Below are 27,353 nucleotides of genomic sequence, written 5' to 3' on the forward strand. Positions count from 1 at the left end.
TTTACGGGCCGGCGTGCGCGCAGTGGACGTCGAACAAAAAAACTTTGAAATTTCGCGGCGGACGGTTCTATAGAATGCGCCGGGACGTTTACAACTCTTATCGTGTGTATAGCGACGCATAGTAGAAGTGATGTATCGCACATATGTACACTGTAAAGCTCAGTGCTTTACGTAAAACAGTAGGCTTTTAACCGAGTTGGGATGACTTGCGGTTCTTACTCGGTTGCAAATAATGTACAGCACCGCTCCTTTCTCACCCAAAGAATATAGGTTGAAGACAGAACACTGTTAAAAAAGCCTGACGTTCTCTGTTGACACGTGCGAACGCCACGTGACGCGAAGCTGTCGCATTCAAGCAAATTAATGCGGACCAATGTTATTAACTGAAAGACACTTCCTTGGACGTTTGATGTATAATGTACAGCAGAGGCCGATTCGAACTTAGCCTGAGCTTTTCTTTGGTGCCAGACCTAGAGAAGCCAGCGCACTCACGAGCGAAACTGTAGATTAGCCACAGCTTAATAGAAAGCGTGTATAGGGTGTGTCCAGATAAGATCGAACACGAGGTCCCGGTCACCATTCCCGATTGTGATGAAATTTACTGTAGGCCTAGGCATTACACCCAGAACAATGGTTTCGCAGTTAGTTTTGTGAAAAAAAAATTTTGTTCGCCCGAAAAAAAAATATACAAATTTTGGCCGCAAAAAACGCTTTTCCGCCGATTTCGCGATTTCTGAATTTTGAGCGCACCTAGGGAAAAAACGGTGCACTCCTTCGTCACAATATTTATTCCCCTTAAAGAACAAGTGAAATACAATCTTATTAGTCTATTATTTCCCTTGCTTGTCGAAGCACGTTTGAAGAAAAAAATCACAAACTTGGCAAATCGCACAAAATACCTGTATTTCAGGAATTTATTGCTGCAAGCAAGTTAAAGTAAGGATATTAAAAATCGCTCCATATTAACTTTGATACTTTCGCTCTCTTTTAAAATAATTTGCATGGTTTTATCGCGTTTTGTTTTACTCGATAAGTGGGCTGAAACGTAAGTGATTTACCAAAAACGCCGAAATTTGAAAGTGTTTTTCTCAAAAAGGCCATTTTTAATTTTTTTAAAAATCCCTCTGATTGAAGTCAAGGACGTCATCTACCAAAGTGCAGAAAAAAACGTTGCATTATTTTTGTTGCTAACAAGTTATAGTGCGTCAAATGTGACCATGCCAGCCTAGCGGCCGCGTCGTTCGTTATGGGCTGAAACTCGGATATAAGTTGCTAAAAATACTTGTACGTGACATAATCACAAATCAGCAGCTCCACACCAACAAATGCGCAGCCCGGTGTCATGGTTCAGCAAGCTTTGTCTTGCGATCAGCAGCTTGACAAACCCGCAGCAGCGGCCGCTCGATGCTGCGGGCACTCTCATTACATGAGTGCCGCTTCGACTGCGGATGAGCTCCGTTTGAGCGCCAAACTACGCTCAGAGGACAAACAAGAGAATGAATGCATCACTGTGAAAGTTAAAGGCCGTTAAGTGCCAACAAATGACATAATATGCAACGAAAACTCTGCCGTCAATTTCCCAGTGAGCGCCTTCAATACAGCACGGATGTATTCTTTCCCCTTGCTGTTATGCCCGAAGCCGCATGATATCGTGATAAACGCTCGACTTGCGTTGAATATTCTATCTGCGGAGGCACAACAATACAGTATTGTAAAAGCGGTTCTTTAATGAAGTAAAGGACTTGGACACACTTCTTTTCACAGCCGGCTGACACAAGTGTTCTGGCACGAGATGAACAACTGCAGTTCGAGTTGCTCAACCATCGGAAGCACGTATGACAGCTTTCTTTAGATGTCAATGGCTTTCTTTTGTGTCATATGTTGCTCATAGAATGAACCTAATTATCTTTAGGCCATCAGAAGAGAGAAAGCAACACATGAGTGCACTACTGGAGGCGCTCACTGGGAAATTGCCGGCAGAGTTTTCGTTGCATACTATGACATTTGTTGGCACTTAACGGCCTTTAACTTTCACAGTGATGCATTCCTTCTCTCGTTCGTCCTCTGAGCGTAGTTTGGCGCGCAAGCGGAGCTCATCCGCAGTCGAAGCGGCACTCACGTAATGTGAGTGCCCGCAGCATCGAGCGGCCGCTGCTGCGGGTTCGTCAAGCTGCTGATCGTAAGACAATGCTTTCTGAACCATGACACCGGGCTGCGCATTTGTTGGTGTGGAGCTTCTGATTTATGATTATGTCACGTACAAGTATTTTTAGCAACTTATATCCGAGTTTTAGCTCATAACGAACGACGCGGCCGCTAGGCTGGCATGGTCACATTTGACGCACTATAACTTGTTACCAACCAAAATAATGCAACGTTTTTTTCTGCACAATGGTAGATGACGTCCTTGACTTCAATCATAGGGATTTTAAAAAAAATTAAAAATGGCCTTTTTGAGAAAAACATTTTCAAATTTCGGCGTTTTTGGTAAATCACTTACGTTTCAGCCCACTTATCGAGTAAAACAAAACGCGATAAAACCATGCAAATTATTTTAAAAGAAAGCGAAAGTACCAAAGTTAATATGGAGCGATTTTTATTATCCTCACTTTAACTTGCTTGCAGCAATAAATTCCTGAAATACAGGTATTTTGTGCGATTTGCCAAGTTTGTGATTTTTTTCTTCAAAAGTGCTTCGACAAGCAAGGGACATAATAAAACTAATAAGATTGTATTTCACTTGTTCTTTAAGGGGAATAAATATTGTGACGAAGGAGTGCACCGTTTCTTCACTAGGTGCGCTCAAAATTCAGAAATCGCGAAATTGGCGGGAAAGCGTTTTTTGCGGCCAAAATTTGTATATTTTTTTTCAGGCGAACAAAATTTTTTTTCACAAAACTAACTGCGAAACCATTGTTCTGGGTGTAATGCCTAGGCCTACAGTAAATTTCATCACAATCGGGAATGGTGACCGGGACCTCGTGTTCGATCTTATCTGGACACACCCTACAGCTTCAGGAGATCCAAAGCAATGTACACATAGGGGTCTCAAGCACTCAATCGGTGGTCCCATTCAAATTCGTTACAAACGCAGGCCGATCCATCTTACGCTCTTGAGGATACTGATCGTATCGCGCTCTATTTAGCGTGAGCTGCAGGCGAAACTGCTTGCCTCCGTCTATACCGTACAGTGGTTTGAGTAAAGGGACATTCCAAGAAAAATCGTAAATGCTCGGTGGCCGAAGTGGCAGAGCGGGGAGACATAAGGTGGCAAGAAGTTACGTTTTTTGTTCGGCATTGTGGGGTAAGAGCTTATACGGGCTATGATACTGAAACTGTGGGGGTTAATAGGTTGTATCTTTAGGCAAGACACTGTTCCACGGTCTTTTTGTTTGTAGAGTCCTGTACGACGCTACGCCGTTGTCACACCCTAAAGTCTCGCTCTGTCGTTCTTGTATCATCACAAGCATACTAGGTACCAATTCTCGTCGCAATCGATTCTTATGAACTTTTTATCGATAAATCGAGCGATCAAGTTATACTGCTCTGTTATGCTCGATAGCCCGCTAGACACCACCTTCACCAAGGCCTGGCGACAATTCTGTTCACTACTTGTGCTCTACATTTTTGGCAAAGGTTGCGCCAAATACAATGAGCGAGTGAGAAATAAAAGAGAAAAGATAACAGATGTAACGTGATCTCCAGATTACGTCTCTTCTCAAAGTCCGTGCGGGCTTCCCACGTGACACTGCCGAAATCGCACCTGACTATTTACATCATATAAAAACAGCTTGAGTACATGCTGTCTGTAAGAGATGGCCTTCAGCAAAACGAAACGGTGGCGTGGCAATAACTAGCCCGTGCTGATCCACAGGTCATGGATTGTGCCTCGCCGCAGCAAGCCGTCGTGGCAACCAACAGCATAGAAACCCTGCACTACGCATAGAGCTCAAACAGCTGCAGCGGCAGCTGCTTAGAAAACGGAAATGTGGCTTTGCTGTTGACCTCCACGCGGTGTGCTGTACAATGCCGGTGAGATAGCTAGAAATGCTACGCCGAGGACGATTACAACCTTGGTACAAGTGATCCACAACGGCATCTATAAGCGTGATTTCAACGCTCTAAACGTGACTCCAACGAGGTTAGCAGTCGGCTCGCCTTTCAGAGAATGTGCTATCCGTTCTATAACCTTACCTTAAGACCTGTACCGGCACTAGAGTTCTATCAACCAGAGCTTGCCTTGCATTAAGAAAAAATGTGAACAAGGCGACCCGAGGCAGTCAACCATCCACAACAGGAACAGTAATTATCTCACGAACACCTTGCACCACACAAGCGGCGAAAGAGCCACAAGAGGTTAATAAGAGAAGACCCTGAAATTCGTCACAGCTCGAGTCCTGCGCGCAAGAGGTGAGAATCTATGAACGCTGTGTGTGTGTCTGAACCGAGTGTCTCGTTAGGTCCGCACATGGCTCACGAGGCTGTTCTGTCCTCAGGAGGTGTGCTCATTGGCCACGAGTTGGGGCTGCGGCGACGGTGCGTGCGGACAGACGTGCGCGGTTTCGCAGGCTCCGCCGGGCCTCCCGCTGGTACTGGCGACGCTGGCTTCATGATGGCCGCGCGGCATGCCATCAGGCGTCGCGGGGCACTCCCCTCCCGCGGCGGCGGTCGAGGACCCCTGAGTGTGCACGCCGTGCTCGGGACTGTTGCGCGAATGCAAGCCCGACGAAGGCGGTGGCAGCTCGGGTACGATAAACTGCACCTGCGGCGAGTGACAGCGTCACAAACACGATGTTAGCCTATATACGGAAGTAAAATGATTGGTCGATGGGTCCACTGTTGAAGAATCATCGCACTCTAGGGCGGTTGTAACGACAATGTTATAGTGGCAAAACTCGTATAACCTCGCATAAACTCGTATTTATTCGCACATCGGCAAAGTACAAAGACGGGGTGGGGTATTGACACACTATGCTCGAGTCCTAACTACAACGCTCGACAAAACTGAGGTCGTTCCCCATTTCTTGCCCCCTAGTCCCAGCCATCATCACCTCTAACTCTGATGTGTTTTTAAAAGCTTCTTGATTGAATGAAGATATGTAGTGCGACGGACAGATTTTGTGTGCTCTTCTTTTTTCTTGATCTTTCTTGCCCTTACCCGGGACACAAGTAGAGAACACCCAACCGTGCAGTCTCTCTGCCATCTCAACCCCTGTACCTTGCACCTCTACGTTTCTCTCTTTCTGTCGTCCTCACATTGCAAAAATATCGTTTGCATCTGTCCCCTGCTCACCTGGGTGGGCGGGTGGTGCTTCTTCTTCTGCGAGGCGAGCCGGAAGCTGCGCCGCAGAGGCGCGCAGTTGGGGTAGGCCCTCTGGGAGATGTCGTCCCCGAAGAGCAGGTCACCCGCGCGGCGCCTCAGGCTGCGGTTGCGTACGCTGCCCGTGACGCCGACGACGCCGCTGCCCAGCTCGCCGTCCTCGTAGTCGTCGTCGTCATCGTACGAGCGGCCGGTGACCCGGTCGTACACGAGCGTCACCAGGATCACGGCCAGTATGAGCCCGCCCACGATGGTGAGCATGATGCCGATGGAGGCTAGCGTCTCGGTGGCCACGAGCACGGCGCCGCACAGCAGCGCGAGGAAGGCGAACACCAAGTTGAGAATGAGTCCGCAGCATCGGCGCGTGCACAAGTAGAGCGCTAGAAGACCGGGGATCACGATGGGGCTCGAGATGAGCAGGTACTCCCACGAGGCGTGTCCGGGCGGCTGGGCGAACGTGAGCGCGATGGCAAAGCACAGCCCGATGCCCAGCACCGAGAGGAACGCGAGCACGCCAAGGTAGCGGCACAGGCGGCGCCATTTCGGCCGCTGGCTCTGCAGCGGGTTCTCGCCGGCGCTCTCGCTGATCGCTATCAGACCCGGCGCGTAGTTTTCGGCCGCCCACATCGTCACATGCCGGGCTCCTGCTCGTTTGCCGCCGGCCGCTCTGCGAAAAAACACAATACGGGACGTAAAATAAAACGGAAAATGTCTATGTCGATAGCGTCTGGCATCAGTATGGCATACAAAAATGGCAGAAGTTCAGGTGAACATGGAAGCTTGAAGAGAAGAGCCGACGTTTCGACCAAGGCTACTACCTAGAAGACTTCAACTTCAAGGTTGAAGCCTTGAAATAGATAAGACTGCTGGTCGAAACGTCAGCTCCAGTGACATCCCGCGTCGAAGAATTTTTCATCTCACCAATATGGCATAGATGTGTATACCATGTCTCAGTGTGAGAACACTGCGCCTTTTCAAAATTTCGTTCCTATAGTATCATCCTGATCTTTTCTTTTTTAACCTTAAGAACTGACCACAAGCACCTCCCGCAAATATGTACCTGCAACCCCCTCACTTTATAATAACTTCACGACAATGATTTGTTTCTCGCTTTTTGCTTGCAAATTATCGCTTGGGTTAAATGGATGTCGAATGCTGATGCTCTTTGTCTAATTCGGAAACATGGGGTTTCGCCCCACTGTATTCAGTTCACTCGTAACGCCTGGAGCTTTGAGACAGTTCTTTAGAAGCTTTCCGTGCTCGTTGAAAATATTTCGGGAGCCATACTATAGCTTAACATTAGTATACAAAGACGTAAAAAAAAATCTCCAGTTGATGCACGCAATAAAGCGCTAGCGTGGAAACCTGGATCCCTCATGATAATACTGAAATACCAGCGTCCTGCACGCTCCTCACGTTTCGCTTAAGTTAAGTTGCAAACAGTGCTGGTACCTTGGCTGACTCCATTGCTTTTCCTTTCATTCTCATCGTTTGCTCTTTCGATCGGCATCTATCTTCACTGAACGCTCAACCGCACGAACTGTATCGCCAACCTAGCTCCTTTATGATTGGCGAATCCCTACATAGCGAGAAATTGTGCTCGTGAACGTGAGTTGGCGCAGGAGACATTGAAAGACTTAGACATCGATGCGAATGAGAACTTTGTTTCAAGGTTAATCAGTTGCGCATTCTCATATCAGCTCGTATGACCGGCCACGCAAGCACAGTAGCGAATGCTTTCGCGTGCTGTCATTCTCATTGAAAGCTAACTTTGGAAAGACAGCGAACGTGCCGTGTATACATTCCATTCAAGTGCCCAGCGCACTGTTCTCGCATACATATTCGGCCCCGTTGCGAAAGTAAGTTGTGTAATATGCGTAATTGTGACGCGTTTTAAATGCTAATATATTATTGCATAAGACATTTTACATGCGAAAAATGGGGGTGCATTTATCCATGACTCGTCATTAAACGCCTTCAATGCCGCATTACGATTGAGTAACATAAGCTGCGCGCTCACTTCCCTTCGCACCCAGTCTTGCGCATGCGCTTTCAGTGAGAACCGACAGAGAAAACGTTTGGAATGCAAAGGGCGACGTAGGAGTGAAGACCGTTTGGAAAGATCCGGATAAGAAAGTGTTACGCCAGCCAGTCTTTCAAGTATGTATCTTTACATAGAGCATATATACCATCTTTCACGAACGAAGAAAAAAAGTCACAGTTTCGCCGCAACGGTGAAGCAATGAATGCGATAGCAACAAATTGGAATGTAACGCGAAGAACGGACAGCAGCTCGAAATTTCCAGCGCCTCGCTCAAGCGCAAAGGACGCACGAAAAGAACACACACAGGACGAGCGCGAACGTGTCACAGCTCGACACTTAAAGCGCGCGGCTCAAACATGAAGGACGCATGAAACGAACGCACAGGTATACACAGGACGAGCGCGAACTAACAACTGCCACAGTTGTTGCTATTTCACAAACGCGTCCGCTGAAGCGAGCGAAGGGACCTTCGTAAGTTCTGTAACTTCAGCGCGGACATCGCGGGGAAAGCACGAGACATACAAAAAATCCGGAGCCACCGAGGGTGCAGAAATGCGGCCCTCGAAGGTCCGCCGGTCGCGTGGGTGATTTGTATGCCCCTTTTTCTAATAAATGATGCTCTCTCGATCGTGGCCTCGTCGGCGATCACCCGTTTCAGATATGGCAATCTGATCCTACATCGAGGATACTCGTTTTTTCACGTTGCCACATTTCGTTGTTGCCTGAATATGAACGCTGGAACGTCGTTGTTGCCTGTAAGAATTGAAGTGTTGCGCTGCTAAGCACGTGGATGATGGTCCAATTCCCGGCATGGAGGAAGGAAACAGTTAGGAGATAGTATTGCGCATTGTGATAGAAAGAAAGAAAGAAAGAAAGAAAGGAAGAAAGAAAGGAAAGCAGTGCGTCAGGCACGCGCGCGCCAGGCATCGCTTGTCTCCATTTTCCTGATAGGTCAAGGGCTCTTGATTTTTTCTCGCATTTTACGTCCGCGCATTCCGCACAACAATGGAACGCGTCGATGAAGAGCAGGCCTCGCCGCCGTTCCCGTATACACACTTCCCGAGAAACCCATACCCGAGAATAGGGAGAGGAGTACCCCGCTGGGAATCCGGGCACTGCGCGGCTGCATTGATCTCCGCAGGCGCCCGTGAATGAAGAACAGTGGCGGTTGCTTCTTTGGCCCGGGCAGATATGAGCCGAATGAACGCCAGATTCGGACGAAGGACAAGAGAAAAGAAAGAAGAAATTTGAGGAGGGGCACTCAAGAGAAGTGGCCTTCGCTAAAAAGTTTGGTCTTGCGCACCAGCCCCAGCAAACTAATGAAAAACAGAAGATGCCAGGAGACTTCAACGATTCCTGCGGCTCTGAATTCGTCTCTCACAGCGGTTGTCCCCGTTTTTGTTCAGACCAGAAAATTTGCGGCAGAAGTCGTATATCGATGTTTGTCACAGTCAGCGCGCATAGCAGTGTTTATGAAGCGTTTCTTAAGGTACACATCTGCGCCCACATGCGCTTCCGATGCCCCTCGAAATTATCGCTGGCCATAGATTCCTCAGTAAAACTTATGTATTATGAAATGCAATCTCGGGTGAACACGACCTTATCGTAAGTTTAGGGGCACTTCTATGCATTAACGATGGAGGTTGGGTATGAGTTATATTACAGATGTAAAAAAAAAAAATGGTTTGAGACGTGCAAAATCGAATTAGAAGTACAGGGAGATGTACATACGTAACGATTTGGCAGAAAATATTTTGTAGAAAAGATTATGAGTAAACTGTACAATATGCTAACGCGTAAAACTGCATATTCGTAAGTACAGACAAGGCAGACGTTCAGGAGAAGATGGAGGCTTGTAGAGAGGAATATTCTTGAACAGGGGGCGTCGCCAGCGTTTCGACAGTTTATCTTATCTTCTTCAAGGCAGCGACTGCCGGCAGCTGCTTTCCCGAAGAAGACAACACCACTTGTCCAAACGTTGTCTCCAGCCACACCCCCACTCAAAGAAGAAAAAAAAAAGTAATTAGACTCTTTTTTGCTACATATGTGACTCTCGCGTGTATAACTCTCTCTAAAGAGATAAGTTGACTCTCTTTTTGAGGGTCGTGAGATGTATAACTCTCTTTAGAGAGACACGTTGACTCCCTTTCGGAGACTCCGGCGTGCCACGACTCTCCTGACTAGAGCCAACGTGTCTCTCTAACGAGACCTTTACATGTGAATGTCACATATGTAGCCAAAAATATTCAATTTTTTTTTCTTAGAGTGCCGTGTTCAAGAATATTCACATTCGTAAGTATTGTTGCCTAAGTAATCACAAGCCTCACGTAAGTTTCATGGCGAACGGCTTTCGTGAAACAAACGCGAGGATGATCCAAGCACGATGAAGGCACCTGCCACAACGCCAACCGCTAAAGCTCTATGAGCGCAATAAACGGGTAGCAAAACCAAGCCGCCGCTCGCGAGAGAGCTGTGGAATGGTACAGGAGTAAGGGCATCGAAGAATGAGAGTATTGATCCAGAGCTGGGCGGAAGAAGGTAAAGGGCGGGGAGGAAGAAAACGGGAGACTCTCAGCCGATGAGAACGATAGCGAGCTCTGCAGGAGGCGATGCGATCGAACCCGGGCAAAGAAAAGGCTGGTGTGGTTTTTTGTAACTCGTAAGCGATTCCCACACCCGAGGAGACTACGCGAGAACGGCAGCAGAGATTGGAATTACTTTGCTCTAACGACAGCGGAAGCTGCCCGGACTAAACTGGCTATTCTTTTACAGATACGCATTTGATTGTTATTAGTATTTCCTTAGTTAATGTATTTAAGAAGAGATTGGCGCTTACGTACGGTACCGCATGGTGCCGTCTATACTCATCTTCACTGACGCGGTAATTTTTCTCGTAATGTTTCTAAAAAAAAAAACAATAATTGAGAAAACGAAACGCATACACACGGACGACCATTCGCGTATACAATAACAATTGTTGCAGTTTAACGCCCCAAAGCCATGATATGATTATGAGGGACGCCGTAGTGGAGGGCTCCGGAAATTTAGACCACCTGGGATTCTTTAACGTGCGCCTAAATCTAAGTACACGGGCCTCAAGCATTTTCACCTCCATCGAAAATGCGGCCGCCGCTTCCGGGATTTGATCCCGCGACCTTCGGGTCAGCAGTCGAGCACCATAACAAGTAGACCACCGCGGAGGTTCGCGTACACGATGTTTGGGGGTGATATGGTTGTTCAACCAACAGAAATGTTTGCACCAGAAATGTTTGCGCGCCAGAAATGTTTGCACAACAATGTTCACGCAAGAAAAATATCCACGAAGCTGATGGTGATGGTGGTAGCAGGCGGGGTTAGCCTGGCCTGCATGTCTGGCAACTATTCCGCCTGAGCATCTCCTGAATGGTAGGTGTCTGTCACCACGTGTTGGACAGCCCAGTGTCTCGCAGGAAGACCAGCAAAATTCGCTGCACGCTCCTCCTTGTTGCCGCGGGTCCTTCGGGAAAAATGACGTCTTCAAATGTCCGGTGCCTATGACAACCTTTTTGCAAGCTGCGGACCATCGCTGCTCTAGCTGCTCTTTCCACATCAAACTGCGGGCAAAGCCAAATAAAATGTTCAATGTCCCCGATGTTGCCGCAGAAGGCACATAACGGGGAAGCGTATCGCCCTGTCTTGAATGACCAAGCCGGGCTTTATGCAGAGCCGGCTCTTGTGCGGTACAACAGCGTCGCTTGTTCACGAGAAAGTCCGTGGATTACACATGCTTGGTGTGGAAACTTGTAGATCGCCTTGAAATGATTGCGTATCGCATCTTTGTTGTTCTGGTACGTCTTAGAAGTTTTTACTTTTGGAACAGATGTCCGCGCTTCGCATGCAAGGGCATCAGCCTTTTCATTGCCTTCAATGCCAACGTGGGATGGGATCCACTTAAACTTTACATTGTAGCCCTTGCCAATAAGGTGTTTAATGAGCGCCAGAGATTGCCTGAAATGTCTACAAATTATAAGCCGATAGACTTGTTTACATGTTGTTTTGTATTTGTGTGTTTATGTGGCATTTGGGTCTGTTGTGCTTCGGGTGCGGCGCTTGGCAAACTCTTATATATTTGACTAATTCAGGGGGTTTACTATGAATCGAAACGTGGAAGGCGGGGACTTTAACCACGAAAGCATCTGGTTGGCTAGAGTACATTGGTAAAAAAAAAAGAAAGAAAAATGGAAAGAAGCGAGAGAGACATTTAGAGAAAAAAAAAAAGCTTCGCGTAGACCACGGTGCCTTCAGAGAGCACAATAGTGCCTTTGCTGCATCGTGGGCAGACGAGCGACAGGGACATTGTTCTAGTGGAGAAATTTTCTAATCGATTCGACTACAAATATTTGGAGGAACTTTGCTTGGAATAATAAATAGAAGGAGAAATAATACTCTGGAAAGAGAACAGAAAAGATATTGAAACGAAAATTATTGATGGGTAAGCGAGTGCAATATACCTTGTAAAAAATGTAGAAGTGCATCCCCATACGTCACGTCAGAAACTGTAATGCCCTTTGATTACTGAATTATGTTTCCAGTAGAAACTGATCCAGAGCACATTCGATGCCAGTATCGTAATGCTTTATTTAACTCTAAATAGACTAATAGAAATGCAAATATGCGTCCCCCGTCCCCCTATTCTGTTTTTTCCTGGAATAGTACATCACCGTACTAGTCGGACACAGATGAATACTATAAATACAACAGAGATTACTTTGGCGAGTCGCATGTGACCAAAACATAATTAAAAAATTTACCCGCCATATCCACGAAGTGAATAATGATGAGCGGGCGAAGCTCCGGAGGTAAATCTGGTAAACCGTGAATCCCTCGTACATTTTGAGGTTGGTGGCGCATCTGGATCGGTGGCTTGTTGTTGCCGGCGCTGGCGTCTCGCTTCGGCTTCGCGAGCTCCTTAAGCTTCGCCTTTAAGACTTGAACGCGACAGCGATATCCGGCTCCATCCTCATCGTGCTCTGTTTCGCTTGTCATTATATGTTCAGTCGCCTGGTCTGACACACTCGACATACCTATAGTAAAGGTAAAGGTTTCCAAGGAAACTGCCAGACTTTTAATAAAGTTCATTCATTCATTCATTCATTCATTCATTCATTCATTCATTCATTCATTCATTCATTCATTCATTCATTCATTCATTCATTCATTCCGCCCTCTTTAACAGCAGCTTTATGACAACAGTGTAACCACTACGTGTGTGTAAGGGAATACGCGCACCAATGTGTATGCTCTTTGTAATGGGTGGCATGCTTTAAAGCAGCAGTAATTACGCGCGTGATACTTTTTCGAAGTTGCGATGCACCCACTACGTGTTCGTAAGGGAATACGCGTAGTAGTGTGTGTGCCTTCTGTAATGGGTGGCCGGCTATAAAGGGACACTAAAGAGAAACTATGAATCGGTTTAGATCGATAAATTGTGCTCCGAGAACTCTAATGTCGTTAATTTCGCCATCACACGTTTATTAATGCAGAAGAAAATCACGTTCAAAGTTTTATTTTTAAATTTCGCGCCTAAACCTCCCCGAGTGACGTCACGACTTTCAAAGTGCATTTATCGTATTTTGGCGCCATTGGCTCTACAAAATTGCCCCAAACTTGGTATATTAAGTCTATGGCCCCCTCAGAGGAATATGTACTTCATCTTTACCGATTAGGAACTACATAGTCCCTAGTAGGCGCCGTCAAAGCATGTGACGTCACGGCGAATGGTGCGGAAACTTCAAGGTGGCGTCGCCACCCACATTTTGTTTTTGCGCGTTTTCTCGCTTACTAAGCGTCTTCTCGCAGCAAGCGTAAGGTTTTTGCTATTGTGAAAGAGTACTTTACTAATATGAAAAATATCGGCTTGCTCTTTAGTGTCCCTTTAAACCACCAACTCGTTATGCAGTTTACAGGGTGTGACGCTCGATGGCAATATACGCTTGTACCTCGTTTTAGTGCGATATTACATCTCGTACTGTGACACCTGTACAAAGGACGCGTATGTACGTGAAGCATTAAAGTTAATTTGAGTGCAGTTCCAAGCAATGGGGTGGCTCTGTGGTAGAACACCTGCTTGCCACGCAGACGGCCTGCGTTCGATTATTCCTCAAATTTAAGTTTTTTATTATTATTTATTTTGTTACCTATTTTATACAAGATCATGATACTAGCGGCCGGCTACAGCGCAACGGCGGACAAGCCTCGACCTTAAGGAACTTCGCCCCTAAAATAAAAGCACTATTCAACTAGTATTCCAAACATCGTATATTTGCGGGCGCCTGCACAGAAGTTTACTCCTTATCTTTAATAAAAGATAAGCAAACCAATAAGCGGGGAGAGATAGCGTTGTTTTCTCTATATTTTCGTACGCCTATTGTAAAATGTGAGGCATTTCCTTTGAGCAGCGCTTCCCATCTCACGTCTTGTTTTCGAGTTTCATAAAAAGTGAGTAACGGTTGAATTGAGCGAGACTGTAACGGAAGAGATCAGAGGCTAAGCTCATACTTTAGCCGGAAAAATTTCACCTTCGTCGAAAGCAAAGTGGGGCGGGCACGCTCATCTTTCGGGTGCAGCGCTGCGCAAACGGCACGTGGAAGCCAAGAAAGAAGTGTCAAAAAAGAGATACCCCCCCCCCCCCGTCTTAGTACTTCATTTTAAGCTTGTTTTCTTTTTTCTCGTCTCCATGTCGTCCGTATAGTTCTGTCTTTCAAAGGAGAACGCGCGAGAAAAATCGTCTATTTGTCAGCTTCGTTGAAGGTGAGCGCTTCAAACTCGGTTTCAAAGTCAGTACTTATAACACTTCCAGACTTCCGGTAAGTAAAAGAAAGAAAGACATAAAAAAAGAAGGAAATAAAGAGAGAAAGAAAAGGAAACGGACTTTATTGGTGCGCGGAATCAAATTCAGTCTTTATACAAAGGCGTCTCCAAAGGCTTTTCAATATGGCCATGTTTGACTGAAGGAGCTGCGAAAGGGAAGCGGGATGAGCTGCGTAGAGGCGAGACTTCATTTCCAGCAAAATATTTTGCGAAGCCTTTTTTTATTTATATGGACACTCTCGGCTGATTTTTGTCGCGCTCCAGATATATATATATATATATATATATATATATATATATATATATATATATATATATATATATATATATATATATATATATATATATATATATATATAAGGCACAAAGAAAAATAAAGTAGAAGAAGCACCGGACCGGGGATTTGAACCATCGACCCCTCGCTTACGAGCCCGCTGCATTAGACAACTCAACCATGCCCTATGCATACGCCGGCGAAATAACGGCGAGCAATTTATATACACCATTTACCGCTGGTGGTAAGCAAATCTAAAAGGAGCTTGAGCGTGTTTTCTATCACGAAGCGCTCCTTATTTTCTTTCAGTTTGAAAACTGCCCTTGAGACGCGCACGACAAAGTGGTCCTTTTCTGCGCCCACTCGTGATGTGGAAGAAGAAAAAAAAAGAAAGAACACCGGGGACACCTTGTATCAGACGCCCACTTGTGGCGAGAAACGCAGGGGTTCACTCCACGAACCGCAGTTTAAAAGAAAAAAATATCTAAGAGCATCTGATTCTCCATTGTCGACACTTGGAGCGCGTTGCTCAAGCACAATGACGTAAGAACTGTGACAGGCGCTGCAAGTATCGAGCTTCTCGTTCTTCGTGTGACATTCCAATTTCTTGCTATCGCATTCATTGCTTCGCCCTTGCGGCGAAACTATGACTTTTTTCTTCTTGCGCGGAATAGCAGTGATGGTATGTGTCTCGCGGATTCTCCTCTGTGCAATGGAGCTTCCGCGACGCGCTACTGACTGCGTCTCGTGAACATTGGAACGATGTCTCAAATGTTGTCACGTGAGCACGGAACTGTCTGTTACATATAGCAGTTTTCGAGAAAGATTTCTAGCTGCAATTGAACTTTAACTATTTGCTCACGGACAGTCTACTTCATGAAATGTCAGTTTTCTAGAAGTATTTTGAACGGCAATCGGATGCAAACTATTAGCTCATTATCGAACAGCGCACGCGCCAAGTTGTCCAACGGTAATGCCTCAAGTCAGTTACGTCGGCTATAAATCGTTGAATGGACAGACGTCAGCGGTTAGACGTCTGCAAGGCGACCGTTGCACGCTGTTTACCAGCCGTCATTGTAGTCTCAAGTCGACTAGACATAACTTTCACAGAAGGAATAATCTCGGGTTTGTGGTCTTCTCCCATGAACCTAAGCTGCAGTTTTTGTTGCCCCGTCGGCTTATGTGAGCGCTCTAGTCTTCGTGACGAACCCACGACCATTGTGCGCGCGAATGGATACTCTCTGGTCATATTCTACTCACTGCCCTATATGCTCACGATGTGGGACATATAATTAGTGAAGCCGGCTGACCAATGAGAAAACGCACTTACGAAAGAGAAGTATTGTAAATTCGGTCCCTGTCTTTCTGCCCGTTTGTATTTCTTTATAGTGCACGCCATTTGCGGTTAACTTTCCAACCTTTGCATTGCTGTCGTTCTGTATCTGCAAGGACTGAGACTGTAGTATCATTGTTCTTTAAAAAAAAGCCACGATTTGCTACCATCCCGCTTCAGCCGTGGTAATGGTTCATTACAGCATAAACGCGTCATACGCTCACGAAGGAATTAGCTTCAACAACACGAATTGATAAATGCGCACCTACGTATAAACCGCAACTGCTTTCGTGACAAAAGGCTATAAATTGTTTTACGCTTCTAAAGCTCAACACAAAATCGGCGTCGGGCCCGAACGGCATAACCCACAAAACGCTGCGCAACTTGGACGATGAGTTGATAGAACTGACAGCTTACATGAACGAGTGCTGGAACGCGGACGATATACCGAGCTCGTGGATAACAGGGAGCATAATTATAATCCCCAAACCAGGCAAACGGGTACAGATTGGCAATCTTCGACCGATATTCCTGACGCCCTTCGTCGGTAAGATCACGGAACACGTGGTTTTCGCTAGCCTTACTAACTATGCCTCGATGACTGAGACATGCTGTCGCGCAAGATGCTGGGGTTCCGTCGTAACCTCTCCACGCAGGACATTATGCTTCAACTCAAACACGATATCGTAGACAATCCCGCGTGATCCACCAAAACTATACTCGTGCTCGACCTAAAATAGGCGTTCGACAACGTTAAACATTCCGCGATACTTGAAAGCATAAGAGCGTTGGAACTGATCGAGAGAACGTACAACTACGTACAGGATTTGCTTAAGGGTCACCGGGCCCGCTTAGCGATCGGCGGACTAGAATCGCAAGGCATAGACATGGGTTGCACGGGCACGCCGCAAGGCTCCGTAATCTCACTCATGCTCTTTAACCTCGTGCTTGTCGGCTAACCACGGAAACTAACGGAGATAGAAGGCCTCCACCACAGCTTGTACGCCGATGATATCGCCCTCTGGGTTGCCGAGGGGAATGACGGCCACGTAGAGCAAACGTTGCAGGAGGCCGTCGACGTGGTGCAAGTCTACCTTCGCGACACGGGCCGCGAATGTTCCGAGACTAAATCGGAGCTCCTGCTCTGCAGACCCAAGCGCAGGGGCCGTAAACCCACGAACGCTGATTCTGCAACCAAGCGCGCAGACAGAAATTAAAGTAGTCGCATCGGACGGCGCCGTCATCCTACAAGTTAAGAACATTAGGGTACTGGGCTAGCGCCTGTCAGCTGACGGCGGCCACAACGGCGAAACCATACGCAGGCTAGAGGGCGCGGTCAATGAAACGATCCGGTTGCTAAAACGCGTAACGAACTAACATATAGCGGAATGGAGGAAAGCAATACCACCCGCTTGGTACATGCTTTCGTTATGAACCACATAACGCACGCCGCCTCCTACCTCACGTGGCAGGCGCCTGAACAAATCAAACTAGACCATCTCATCCGCAAGACGTACAAACGCGCAATTGGATTACCGATCAATACACGCACTGAAAAATTTCTCGAGCTGGGATTACACAATACACTAGACGAGAAGGTCGAAGCACACAACATCGCCCAGTACGAAAGTCTGGCAAATACCAGAACCGATTGACACACCCTCGAGATGTTGGGCATCAACTACGCTCTAAGAAAAAAAGAAAAGAGTATGTGTGGCTCCTTTCGGGGAGTCTTGACTTGCCACGTATATGACTCTCTTTAAAAAGGCACGTCAACTCTCTTTGGAGATCATTGTACTCTCTCCGGAGAGTCACGTGAGCCACAAGACAGCTAACGTGCTTCTTTAATTAGTGTCATATACGTGGCAAGTCAAGACTCTCAGAAAGGAGTCACACATACTCTTTTTTTTTCTTACAGTGATACTACACGCAGCGCGGCGAAAGGTCGGGATACCCAGACGTATTCGCCAGCGCATCGTCGTTCTGCCGTTGCCCAAGAACATGCACGCGATGCATCGCATCGGTCGGTGCGACAGGGGCGTGCAAGACCTGGGAAAGAAATTCGGCAATAGTAAAGCAATGGTTGACATCGACGCGGCTAAAGTCCCTTAGACGCGGCCCGTTACGAGCGCCAACGCGGTTTCGCGGTCGCGATCACGGATCACGGAGGAACTTGCGTCGCGAGCTCGACGATACGCACGGAAGAGACGGAGGCGGCAGAAGAAGCTGCGATAAGCCTCGCGATAGCTCTGACGGACGCCGAGGTGATAATAAGTGACTCTCAGGCGGCGATACGCAACTACGCCAGCGGCAGGATCTCCCGCGAAGCGGCCCGCATGCTCGAAATTCATGAAGGCAACATTAGCCGCAAAAACGACAGTTTCCTCGTACGGGTCGACCCCCGCCCACACGGACCCTCCACTCGCGGGCAACGCTACTGCCCACGCTGCAGCTCGAGGACTTAGACGCCGAGCTTCGACGCCTGCCGGCAGTCCCGACGTCTCGCACACCTCGAGAGGGATGCTGGAGTAGACGAGGGGTGATCGCATGACCACTTTCACAGACATCACGCAACACTATAGACAGAACAAATGCAAATATCCACCACCCCGAACCAAACTAAACAAGAAACAGGAAGTTGCCAGGAGACATCTACAGACGTACACACGTATCCGAACCCAGCGATCCTTCGCCTCTGCTACCCAGAGATTTATACATCCGACGAGTGTAAAGCGTGCGGAGACACAGCGACGCTGCAGCACATGCTGGGGGAGTGTACGGGTAGCGAGCAGCAGTCCCCTACGAACCGGGTAGACATGACAGCCTTGAACCGCGAGGCGCGATGGGAGGTGGATCCTCTCAGCCACGACCTCGCCGATCAACTGTGGGCCGTCCGGCAAGCCGAGAAAGCCACCTGTGTCCAAGGACTCGAGGCCGTCACCTAGCGCGGGGCGCTTATGGCCCGACCCTGCTCATACCACCGGACATATTCAATGAAGTTTTTACTCACTCACTCTAACGCATTCGGAGGTTATAGGGAACGCTACCAAAAACCGCTTAACCTGATCTAATATCAGCGAGCTCTGATTACATGCCTCAGAGCAAAACCGGAGGAAAAAAAGAAGACAGCCATCACGAGATATAAGTCCCAAGCTCACCCTGAAGCCTCTTCGATCGTGATCAAGAAGCCTTCCGAAAACAGCTGTAAATATTGAGCTACACACACCGTATTGGCCTCGAGGAGTTACGGAGTCGCCCTCTATCGGACGCGCCTCGATTGCGTGCTAGGCAGGATACCGCTGGCGCGCTCCCCATAGGTTTTGCTGTCGGCGCTCTACAAAAACACCTCGTGGAAGGCCTCCAGGGCATTTCTGTAAGTACTTTCGAACGGAACTCTGTTCTTTGCTGTCAAAGTAATCATTTTCGACGAACTGAAAGCACAAGATAGTCTACAGTCGCTGTCTCTTTGCAGAAAACCGAGCACCCGCTTCACGCTGTCACCGCGTTGGAGACCCCTGAACCGGCTTCTTGCGTGAAAGGTAGTCACTCGCTGAGTGCAAACTATGTAAAATATCTCGTTAGAGTAGACGACTGCCTGTATAACCAAACGGAACATAACAGAAAGAAGCCTGAAGCCAGCGATCGCACGGGTTCGCGACGACCACTGCCTCTGCATGTATGATCGTCTGCATGTATGTTCGTACTGATGGTTTCGCTTTTGCTACGGGCGCGTTTTGGCACCGCGCTGTGAACTTTAGGCCGCAAAATATGAGAATTTGTGAGTAAACAAACAACTACTGTTGCGCGGACGCTATCAAAAGCAGTTCAAAAACAATTTCCTTACAACTGCGGCTTCGGTGCGCATGGCAACTTTGTGATCTGCCGCCCCGACGATTCATTGTTTTTTTTTTTTTATTTCGGTCTAAATTCGGGTACGTTTCAATGTCATTTGACAAGTTGTCTCGCACTGCGTATTGATCGGTCTTCTCAGCGGGCAAATGCCGCTGCTTCTGTTTCTTTATTCAGCGCATTCGTTTCGTTTGGTGCTCACACAAAACGTGAGCAAATGCGACGCCTTTTTTTAATGCTCCTTAATTATCGTTCCGTTTGCATTCCAGTGAACTTGCCGCTCTCTGTCATCAACAAATTCATAGACCAAAGCTTCACCACTTCGAGACTGCTGGTGGAAGGAGAACCAGTCTACGAGACCCAGTATGTAGTAGCATGCGACGCCTAGGAAAAGAAAGAAAATACAGTAACGTTTGCCGGACTTGTTCTGCAAACGTCGGCTGTGAACTAGGACCCACATGAACTTGAAATAGCGGTGAATAAAATAGAAGGTATTGCAGCAACCAGCAGCCGTAAAACAGCATAGTAATTATTTGGCGAGTACCCCAGCAATTTTGGAAGCAATGTCGTGTCTAACGCCAACAGGGTGGCACCTTTCCCACGTAAATAAATGAGGCTCCAAGAAAATACATGGGGCTGGCCTGTGGGCCGATCATCGGTGGGCCGATCACGGAGGCAATGCAAAATTTATGTAGCTTATGAAGCAATGCATGCCTCATCAAATGGGAAGGTTGCCCGTCGGCGTCCCGCGTCGGCGGCGTCAACACGAGTGATGCAAAAAATAATCGTCACGTGATGGTGTTCCCATATGACGTCACAGATCGCGAAAATATGTAGCGTCATTATGACGTCACGTAATGTGACGTCACATGATGACGTATTCACACGTCATGGTCGCTTTACATTGCCTCCGTGATCGGTCACGGAGGCCGTGTAAAACAGCGTTACGTGCAGAACGCTTTTGGAGGGGGGCGCGGGAGAATCAGTACATCGACTGACAAGAAGAAGATGGCTTTCGCCTTCTAGTCATCTTTACCGAATGCATAAGGGACCCTGTGCGTTTTTTTTTTAATTAAACGTATCTAAACAATGACCTGCGCATCTGCAGCCGATTTTGTGGACGCTGAGCACGGGGCCGACGATCAAGAGGTCGCATTGGAGGGTTCTGAGATGGCATCGCACGTGGTAAAAGGTAGCGCTTTTACCATCCTGTGGCAGATAAGCATCATTTGCCGGCGGGAAGCGCGCGCGAGCCATCGTCTCAGTGCGCGCTGTCTGCTACTCACCGAACATCGCAAGGCCGACGCAGTAACAAAAGTCTTCGTCGCGGAAGTGCTTGTTGCACACAAGACTCGTAGCGGATGGCTACTTGCCGGTTCTTAGCTTTACAACCCATGCTTCACGCTGTTTCTTGTCCCGCGGTTACCAGTGCAGGCTGACACCATGGGCTCCTGCGTAAGCGCGGCACTGCGGCACCGAGCGGTAGAGCCCCATGTTCGTCGCCTTCGGAGGCAGCCACTCTATTACAATGGTTTCAATTGAGTAGAAAATGAAAGAAAACTTCGGAATTTGAACAGACCGCAGCGCATGTGGGACTTGAAACTCGTTTTCAAAGCACGCGGCAGTGCGCCATAAGCAGCCGACGCGGCCGCTGAGACCACGTGATCCTGCCAAGCACGTCACGCCGACGGTGGCGCCGGCGTTTCCAGTGGTGGGCCGCGAGGCCAATATTGGTTGCAACATGACGCCGTGAATCTTTATGGCTATGCTTTCATGCTTTCAAAACGTTTATTTCCCGGCCTGTTGTACGTTCTATGACTCAAAAAAAGAAAGAAAAAAGAACGGAGTTTGAATTAAACGACCTGAAAAAAATCGCTACACACAAAGCAGCGCCTGTGCGATGCGCAATACAAAAGCGCTGTCGGTGTTTGCGAGGGCTGCACACCTTAACGAAACTGTACGGATAACTCGATTGTGTGCATGCATGTGCGTGACTGTACGTGTTATCTGTGCGTATATGTGATCATTGTATGCACCATAGTCAGCAGCCGACACCTGGAGTAGCAAGTCAGGTGATGAACCAGGCTAACATCTCCGGAGTAATCACTAAAAAAATTGTTATCTATATCACTTGTTAGTGCTCTCGGCCGGATCAGGGGCACCTTGCGTTTCTAGCTTCTATAGCCGCCTCGTCAGTTCATTCTGTAGTCGAATTTGTTAGAATATTTGTTTTTTTTTTCTTTTCCATTTTGCTATCGATTCCCATTAACGATTTTGGTTTTTTTCCTCCTGTAATGTTTCCAAACCGTCGTTAGCTTGTTCTATGTCCTTCTTGGTATTATACATATATCTATTTCTAATCTAACCATTACTTACCGCAGAGTAAGCCTAACAGAACGAACGAACGAACGAACGAACGAACGAACGAACGAACGAACGAACGAACGAACGAACGAACGAACGAACGAATGAATGAATGAATGAATGAATGAATGAATGAATGCATGAATGAATGAATGAATGAATGAATGAATGAGTTCATTCTGTCAACCAATTTTTACCCGTGCATCACAATGTTCAACTATGGCCCATTTTACACTGCTCCGCTAAGAAAGGAGGAATATTATGAACTTTATTATTAATATTATGAACTTTATTAGTAAAAAAGAACTTGATCAAAGCGCCGTACCCGCATTACATATATTCATTTCTATTTCACGGCTATTTATAGGCTAGGAATCGATGGGATATCGAAACGTGCGAATGCTGTATAGGTTATACAGTTTGGTTAGTTTCTGGGGGCGCCCGAGCAGTTTTTCTGGTCTTGCGCTGAGGGGTATCAGAGAAGCAACAGAAGGAGGCCACCACATGAATACCTGCAGCAGTGACCATTGGAATAAAATAAAAAATAAATAATTCAGAAGCCTCCAGGCTGCAACCAATTTTTATGCGGGCGGGACCCATGGGAGGCACGGCAGACGAAATATTTTCCGCGGCAGCATTTCAAAAAAAAAGAAAGAAAAAAAAACGTTACCCCAGATATAAACAACAAATAATCTGCCACAAAGTACAAATACACTACAAATAAACTACAAATAATTAAGTACGAAGAAAGGAGCCTTAACGTATGCTTCGACCATAAATTGAAGTCTGAATCATTTTGGATATATACGTTGCTGTTCAACAAAAGTTGTCCGCCTGGAATTTGAGGTGCGCAGGGCTGTTGCTGATATTATTTCCATTGTGCCAAGGAAAAACGTACACACTGTTTTTTTTAACGACGCACCCTGTAGAAGCGACTTGAGGTGAAATATTTTTATTCGATATAGTAAAGCTGTGCCATTTCTTGCCTCCACAAATTTGATAGCTTTATGTCAGCTATGCCTCAATGTCAGGTGCAAATAACGTCGGCACTGTGCAAAATAACGATTGAATTATTGGGTCGAACTTTACACATTCCAATCATGGTATGTTAAAAGTAATTTGCATGCTATGAATAAAGTTTTTAAACCACAGAATATTCTTTAACTTGCACCTAAAGCACGCAACGAAAGCATTACCGTCGGAGTTCTGTAGCCGTTGCCAATAATATATAATATAGAATCTGCCATCGCGTTTCATACAAATACTACGAGAGCTAACTTTCTACCTGCAATCATTTAGCTGCAACGTGCATGATGGTTAGTCACGAAGATTTTCGTGTTTGCAAGCTTAGAACGTTCTTGTGACATGTTTTTAAGTTAGCATGTACTAATGAGCTATTTGGTGAGTCATGATATTGATAAACCAGAGCACCTGATTTATAATGCTTTGTCTCTCTAAATTTTCGAACCACTAATAGTTTTTCGAGAAGCAACAAGACATTTAGTGTATTCGTATAATCACTGTGAATTGTTGCGATGATAAAATATATTGTTGAAAAATAATACAGCAGAAAATTGACTGTTATCCAGTAACAGGGTCAATAGAAAAGGCGTAGAGGGACTCGGCAAAACTCCGCCAGCGTTGCGGAATATGCGCCAAGCGCCTGAACGCGTATGCTTGCACGCGGGACATTCGTAGAAAGCGCCCTATCCCGCCAGACGGAACATGCGGATGTGACATTGCGGTTAAAGCATCGAGCTTCGGTATTAGAGGCCCAGAGTTCAAACACAGCCGTGGTAACATTTTAAACATTTTTAACACGAAAGTGTTTTATGCCGGGGTCCACCAAGACTTCAATGACGTATTTCCGTCACGGAAATGACGTCTAAAAAAGGTACACGATCAGATGCCAAAGAAAAAAGGTTCCGTCACCGGGCATCGAACCCACCATATGCAGCTTTTCTGGACACCAGCGGCCTAGTTCGCGTGAACGACACCACGTGGCGTATCGACCTTAAAGAATTCAAAAGTCCCGCCAAGACGTATGCAGTGACGCGGCACTAAATAAAAGAGAATCAAAAGAAACGGTACACACGCCCCGACACTGTCGCTTCACCGCTCAGAAAAGAGAGCGCTGTGTGTCGGCGTTATCTCGACGGCGACGACTGCCAATGAATTGGCAGTTTTTCTAGACGTGCCATGCCGAATGTCTGGCCGTTATAGACGCGCCCGCGATGCATCAAGAGAATCGTGTTTTTATTTGTTTGTTTGTTTAGTTTCTTGCGCTGGCCGTACCGGCGGGATATTGGAGCAGCATGTTGCTTTCCCAGTTTCTTTTTGAGCTAGCGGGAACCATTATGTTTGTGTACGAACAGGATATTGTGGTTGCATAATAAGCGAATTTCCTTTGGTGTACCATTTAGGTGTTGCTCGTTTGCTCCTTGCGTTACCTCAAATTAGAACTGGATAAGTTTGAGGATGCTAGGAATGAGAGTTAAAAAACCAAGTTAAAGATAGTTTTTATTTGTTTTCAATTAGTTCTTATCGAAGTGTGGCTGCCACGGCCAGCTTGGCGCCGTGAAATCGGGTGTGCAAAAATGACACAGTCGTTGAATGATGATATTGTACTCAGGAAAATGCGAACTTGGTAAGCTATTTTGTTAGGAATGTACGTGTAGTAGAACACACATGACCGACGTGTTGTGTAATAACCTCTAGATCTGCCGTCTATCCCACCCACAAAAGGCACCTATCTATCATATTGCATTTCTTCTTTTTCTTTCTTTCTCTTTCTTTTTTTTCCCCACAGTCGACTGTCTCATATGCTGCAGGTGATTGTCTTGAATCCTGTTGGCGCAGCTACACCACCAGGTTACTCTAATGGGCTGGCAGCTCTCCTGAAGCACTCCTTTCATGTTCTGTAGGCGCAGTCTGTTTCAACTTTGCACTTCATCAAGCACAAAGTCAATCATGAATCATCTACTGGTCCAATCGTCCACTTTGATCAGCACAAAGAGTTGCAGAAAAGCGAATTTTGGCGTTTTTGCGCTGACAGCAATGATTCTTAATGCGACATAATATAGTAACTATTCCTACAATCTCTGAAAACCACTTCTTTATTCTGTATCACTCGTGATGTAGAATATAAAATGCATTTGACTTGCTCAACAACGGGTCGCAAGAGACAGCAGAGAAAAGCGAACCCTTTAATTCCCCCTTCTTTCGTTCACTCAGCATATAAAAATTGATTAAGCTGTGAGCGGAGCTCCTGCTGTTGCCATGAAGATGTGCAGGCGTTCCAAAGGAAATATTAGGCCTTTCTTTCCAGGAGATTCCCTTAAGATTCCCTGACAGGCAAGCCTTCATAGTGCACGAATGAGATGTGCAGAATGCTGTAGGCAGTGCGCTGCTATTTACTAAAGAAAAAATGCGTTTATTATTAATCCGCACGTTATTAGGCATTCTCGCTTTGTTCTGTGGTTATAAAAGAGTAAAAGCAGTTGAAGTTGAGAGGCGGCGTTGCCTTCGCGACTACTAGTGAACGCACGTCGAGCAACGGCGCATGCGCGCGGCGCTTTCTGCATTGAATGAACTTCTAGGTGGCACACATTAGAAGCGGGAAAAAAAATGCATTCAATAACGTTTCCGCTGTGGCACGGGCTTCACAAGGCTCTGACGAAGGTGGTGTCACGGCTGAAACGATAGTAAAGGCATCATTTCTTTTTTTTTTTAGTGAGTGCTACCCGCAAGGTATTATCTCTAGACAACACACAAACTATATATATATATATATATATATATATATATATATATATATATATATATATATATATATATATATATATATATATATATATATTATATATTATACGCAGTGCAACAGACGCGCGTACGAAGCGATTTATTGACGTTCAGGCCGCGGGTCCGGCCTTCAACAGCTCTGATGAAGGCCGGACCCGCGGCCGAAACGTCAATAAATCGCTTCGTACGCGCGTCTGCTTCACTGCGTATATTTACCCGGACCTAGAATCATCTTTTCTCGACACACTATATATATTATATATATATATATATATATATCTATATATATATATATATATATATATATATATATATATATATCCTTGCTAACAAGTTCAGTTGATGTTTGCGCCTGTCCGGGTCTTTCTCGCCACTCGCCGAAAAAATATTTGCGCAAAGAAGAGTAAAATCGGGGGACCCTTCTAACACAATCACCGCGCGGTCATATCTGTCGCGTAGCATCTTGGATCCAAGCTCTGGACAAGGCCGGCGGGAAACGAAATAACTTCGCAGTGCACGTAGAAAAGTGTACGCCATTCGAATTTCACTATGAACACACACACACACACAATATATATTATATATATATATATATATATATATATATATATATATATATATATATATATATATATATATATAATATATAATATATCATATATATCTTCCAACGGGTATAGGCCGGGCAAAAGGAGAGGACGCAGACGTGAATTGGTGCAGTCTACCGACGCCATCATTACCCGACCATCAACCTCCCCTGTAAATAACCATACTTAAACCTTAACCGTAACAGTTGTCTGGTGGGAGTGCTTGGGTAGTGCGACCAAGACGACGGAGCAAGTACCGCTAGGTCTACGCCGAAGCCGACTCCTCGTTCGACTGCCTCCCACACTACCGGAGATCCCGATGTCCTGCAACAGCGACCCACAGCCATCTTCGACTCGTCCGTCACGGACAGCCTGCGACTGGATGCGTCAGATGTAGCCATGGCATTTCTCAAGAAAACCCGGCGAGAACGTGGAGGAATGGCTGACGCACTACAAGCGTGTGAGCAAATGCAACAGCTGCAATCCCACAGCTCAGCTAGAGTATGTCGCTCTCTTCCTCACAGACACTGCGCTGTTGTGGTTCGATAACCGCGAATAATCACTAATGACCTGAGATCTCTTCGCTTCTGAAATCATAGAGTGCTTCGGAGATCGACCACGAAAAGAAATTTCTTCAGCGTACTCAAATACCAGGTAAGACCTGCACTATACGTACATAGAGGTGATCCTCAAGTTATGCAAGACGGCGAATTATCAAATGTCCGAAGAGGACAAAGTTGGGCACATACTGAGAGGTGTTGCCGAGGATGTGTACAACTACTTCATCGGCAAGGGCAGTCTCGCTTTGGCCGCTAACGTCATCAAACATTGCCGCACATTTGAGACTACGCCGTATCACGCCAAAGTTCGGTCGGTTAGCTAACGTGGCCATGGTTGCAAGCGTCGATGACAGCTACAGTTTCCACTTTGAC

The 27,353-nt window shown here is 46.5% G+C and overlaps 1 protein-coding gene across 1 annotated transcript in view; it reads right to left on the minus strand.

Moving 5' to 3' along the window:
• Positions 1–3,012: 3,012 nt before the first annotated feature.
• The window catches only part of LOC119381160 (uncharacterized), a 103,729-nt gene continuing 79,388 nt past the window's right edge, over positions 3,013–27,353 (minus strand). Inside the window, exons 2-3 of the mRNA XM_037649123.2 lie at positions 5,294–5,987; positions 3,013–4,762 (exon numbers count right to left, since the gene is read on the minus strand). Of these exons, the coding sequence (XP_037505051.1) occupies positions 4,493–4,762; positions 5,294–5,947 (924 nt within the window). The 5' untranslated portion in view covers positions 5,948–5,987 and the 3' untranslated portion in view covers positions 3,013–4,492. The remainder of the gene's footprint in view (positions 4,763–5,293; positions 5,988–27,353) is intronic.

The sequence above is a fragment of the Rhipicephalus sanguineus genome, chromosome 2 (assembly GCF_013339695.2).
Source record: "Rhipicephalus sanguineus isolate Rsan-2018 chromosome 2, BIME_Rsan_1.4, whole genome shotgun sequence".
NCBI classification, from domain to species: domain Eukaryota; kingdom Metazoa; phylum Arthropoda; class Arachnida; order Ixodida; family Ixodidae; genus Rhipicephalus; species Rhipicephalus sanguineus.